The 3,383-nt window shown below is 39.2% G+C and overlaps 1 protein-coding gene across 1 annotated transcript; it reads left to right on the forward strand.

Moving 5' to 3' along the window:
* Window positions 1-1,077: 1,077 nt before the first annotated feature.
* On the forward strand, window positions 1,078-2,690 carry LOC125262596. Its single transcript, XM_048181440.1, has 5 exons — window positions 1,078-1,200; window positions 1,384-1,698; window positions 1,869-2,174; window positions 2,359-2,397; window positions 2,638-2,690. The coding sequence occupies exons 1-5, from the start codon at window positions 1,107-1,109 to the stop codon at window positions 2,688-2,690; spliced, it is 807 nt and encodes a 268-aa protein (XP_048037397.1). The 5' UTR covers window positions 1,078-1,106.
* The last annotated feature ends 693 nt before the right edge of the window (window positions 2,691-3,383 follow it).

The following is a 3,383-nucleotide window of genomic DNA, read 5'->3' on the forward strand; positions in this document are numbered from 1 at the left end:
TTTATCCCTTCCTTGACCATGTGACCAAAACTCAAATGTGAGACATTCAAACTGACCAATCAGAAGATTTAAACTTCCCCCACTGTACTAAAGGTGTGACCATTTGTAGACCCCCAATGTCTTGGCCCCTCGGGGCTTGATCAATATCAGCACCTTTGTGCCTTCCAAATGGCCCTTGTAGCAAGAGAGAGGGGGTTGAAACAGTAAAGCAAATGTCTTTGATTATTTTAAAATATCTTTAGATATTTTCAATCTTACATAACACTGGGGATTTTGCTGCGTAGTATTAACGAGAACGGACAAAGGAACAGACAGAAACTCAGCATGAGGCAAACAAAAGAGAATAATCAGGATCACAGCTGAACAGATTAGCTAATCAATCAGTAACTCAATGAGAACTCAAACAGGTAGGCAAACGGGAAAAAATAATCTACAAACAGAACATGACCAGATACGACTACAGTCACAAATTATTCAACAGGTACAAATATTCCAGGCGTTCCAATGCAAAACGATTTGCGATCATCATCTCCATTTGCCATGGATCATGCACACATTAAAAAATTGCTGCCCAAAGAAACGTTATGTCAGCTTTGATAGTGAAATTGCATTGGCTCTCGTGTGTCTCATGACTAATTGCATCATTACGTCAGCTTTAATTGTAAAATGTCATTGCTCTCACATGTCTTGTGACCGGTTCTGTCATACTAAAGAGATTGGTTGGGTGTATCTTTTGATCTGAAATCAAAGGAGTATCCTGTGTTATGAAAAGTAACACACAGGGGTCCTGACCAAGCGTCGTTATGTGACGAGTTGAGAGTGAGAATGTTTTGAGTTAGGGAAAAAGTTTCCGGAGTTAAAACCATATCCTCATCTGACGGGACGTATTTCCTGAGTAAGCTGAGAGCAGGAAGGAAAAAGTGCAGGGCATTTGACATTACTGACTCACCGGAAATTAAGGCCTACTGGAGCTCAGAGTGTTTATTATTTAGTTGAAAAAAAGCAAGAACGTCACATAAATTAACACATAAATACGTGCAGATATTTTAGTTTCACTTCACTTTACTACAGACCAGCCTCACATCAGTGCATCTGTCATTTTATTAATGAACCAGAGTTTGTCTTTTCATATTTGTGTACTGAAACTGTTGAAGATGTTTCACCCTGTTTTGCTCTGCTTGTGTTTGTGGCGTTTGGTTGGTGAGTTTGAAATGTGTTTTTATGACTTCAGTTCTTTCTGTGGTAACATGTAATAAATGCCTGGTTAAATTAGTCAGAGAGGATCAACATTCACTGTTATTCTCATATAACTGTGATTTTACTGTGAAATACATCAAGTGATTTTAATTAAAGCTTTAATCTGTGAAAAACTCTGATCTTCAGGTGCTACAGGAGTGGAGTTTGTGCCAGTGTTTATGGGAGATTCAGTCTCTCTGAACTCTGATCTTACTAAAATGAAGGATGATGATGTGATTCAGTGGTGGTTTGAAAATAAAAACACTGTAATAGCTGAAATCAATGTGACGGCCGACAGAATCGCTGTATATGATGATGTTCATGTTGGGACATTCAGAGACAGACTGAAACTGGACAGTCAAACTGGATCTCTGACCATCACAAACACCACAACTGAACATGAAGGATATTATAAACTACTGATAAACGGAGTGAGAAAGAATTTCTATCTCACATTCATTGGTGAGTTATATTTGTTTCACCATTTTATGTTTTATTCACCAGACACAATATTATTCCAAACACCATTTTGATTTCTGTTTTTGTTTTATGATATTACTCACTTCAAATCATAAAGTTATTTAAAAGTCTCTCTCTGCTCTGCTAAACTCTGTTTCTGTTTGGTGATACAGTTGAAATATCAGTGACGGAGGGAGATTCAGTCACTCTAAACTCTGAAGTAAATGATGATGTGATTCTGTGGAAGTTTGGAACTGAAAACACTTTAATAGCTGAAATCAATGAAACGGCCAAAAGAATCGCTGTATATGATGATGTTCTTGATGGGAGATTCAGAGACAGACTGAAACTGGACAAACAAACTGGATCTCTGACCATCACAAACACCAGAACTGAACATGCTGGACATTATAAACGATTGACTGGACCAGCACCATTTATAACACCATTATTAAATATATTCAGTGTTTCTTTCTATGGTGAGTAGAGATAAATTGCACTGTTCTTAAAGTATTCTTGTTTTTACCATCTACTTACACAGTTAATGATTGAATAATTTAGTTTGAGATGATAGATCATATAAACACTGACTTAGCTTGAACTAAAAATAAGATTGTTCATTAGATTTGTTCATATTTCTGTTTATTATGCTATGTTTTTCAGCTCATCTCCCTGTTCCTGTCATCAGCAGTAACTCTTCACAATGTTCATCATTATGTTCATTGGTGTGTTCAGCTGTGAATGTGAGTCATGTGACTCTCTCCTGGTACAAAGGAAACAGTTTATTGTCCAGCATCAGTGTGTCTGATCTCAGCATCAGTCTCTCTCTACCTCTGGAGGTGGAATATCAGGATAAAAACACCTACAGCTGTGTGCTGAACAATCCCATCAGCAACCAGACTCAACATCTGGACATCACTCACCTCTGTCACACATGTTCAGGTACGGCAGTGCTGATATTAGTCGATGTCAGCGCTGATATTAGTGTTTATTGACTGATCTGATCTCAGTTTGATGTTTTTATTTCTCAGTCTGTCCACTGTTGTGGTCCTACTGAAGCTGTGATCCGATTGGTCCTCTCTGCTCTGGTGGGCGTGGCTACTGTCATTATTCTGGTTTATGACATCAGATTCAGAACAGCTGAACAAGATCAGTTTTTAAACAAAAACCGAAAGAGTTGTCGGAATATTAAAGGACTGTCTATTTACAATAAGTGCAAATACTCTGCCTTGTTGGCAAAGTCTATTTACATTAACTCCACCCACTGACGTCTGGTTCGGCTAGACAAAGCTATGAAGATGATGAATAGTCAACAGTAGCTATAGCATAGGGGTAAGGTGCATTGATAAAAGTTTTGAAGCAAATCGACCAGAAGTCGAATCTGTCTTTTGCCAAACTCACTTTACTCCTTGTGGAAATAAAGGGCCCTATAATACACCCGGCGCAATGCGACGCAAGGCGCATCGCAAGTGTGTTTGCTAGTTTGCGTCCGGCGCCGTTCGCGTTTTCCCGTTCAGCGCCACGTCCTTAAATTAGTAAATGCATTTGCGCCAGTTAGTGCGCCCATGGGCGTGCTGGTCTAAAAAAGAGGTGTGTTCAGGCGCATTGCCGGCGCATTGCTGGCGCATTGCTATTTTAAGGAGCTGAAAATAGACTGCGCCATAGACCAACTCAAACCTGGTCTAAAG

Source organism: Megalobrama amblycephala, linkage group LG2 (assembly GCF_018812025.1).
Source record: "Megalobrama amblycephala isolate DHTTF-2021 linkage group LG2, ASM1881202v1, whole genome shotgun sequence".
Taxonomy (NCBI): domain Eukaryota; kingdom Metazoa; phylum Chordata; class Actinopteri; order Cypriniformes; family Xenocyprididae; genus Megalobrama; species Megalobrama amblycephala.

What these genes read in the sequence shown, in the direction of transcription:
- LOC125262596 (XM_048181440.1), top strand. Translation starts at nt 1,107, where the DNA reads ATGAACCAGAGTTTGTCTTTTCATATTTGTGTACTGAAACTGTTGAAG. An exon ending in GTGTTTGTGGCGTTTGGTTG is followed by an intron (nt 1,201 to 1,383) that starts GTGAGTTTGAAA and finishes TCTGATCTTCAG; the next exon opens with GTGCTACAGGAGTGGAGTTT. An exon ending in TTTCTATCTCACATTCATTG is followed by an intron (nt 1,699 to 1,868) that starts GTGAGTTATATT and finishes TTGGTGATACAG; the next exon opens with TTGAAATATCAGTGACGGAG.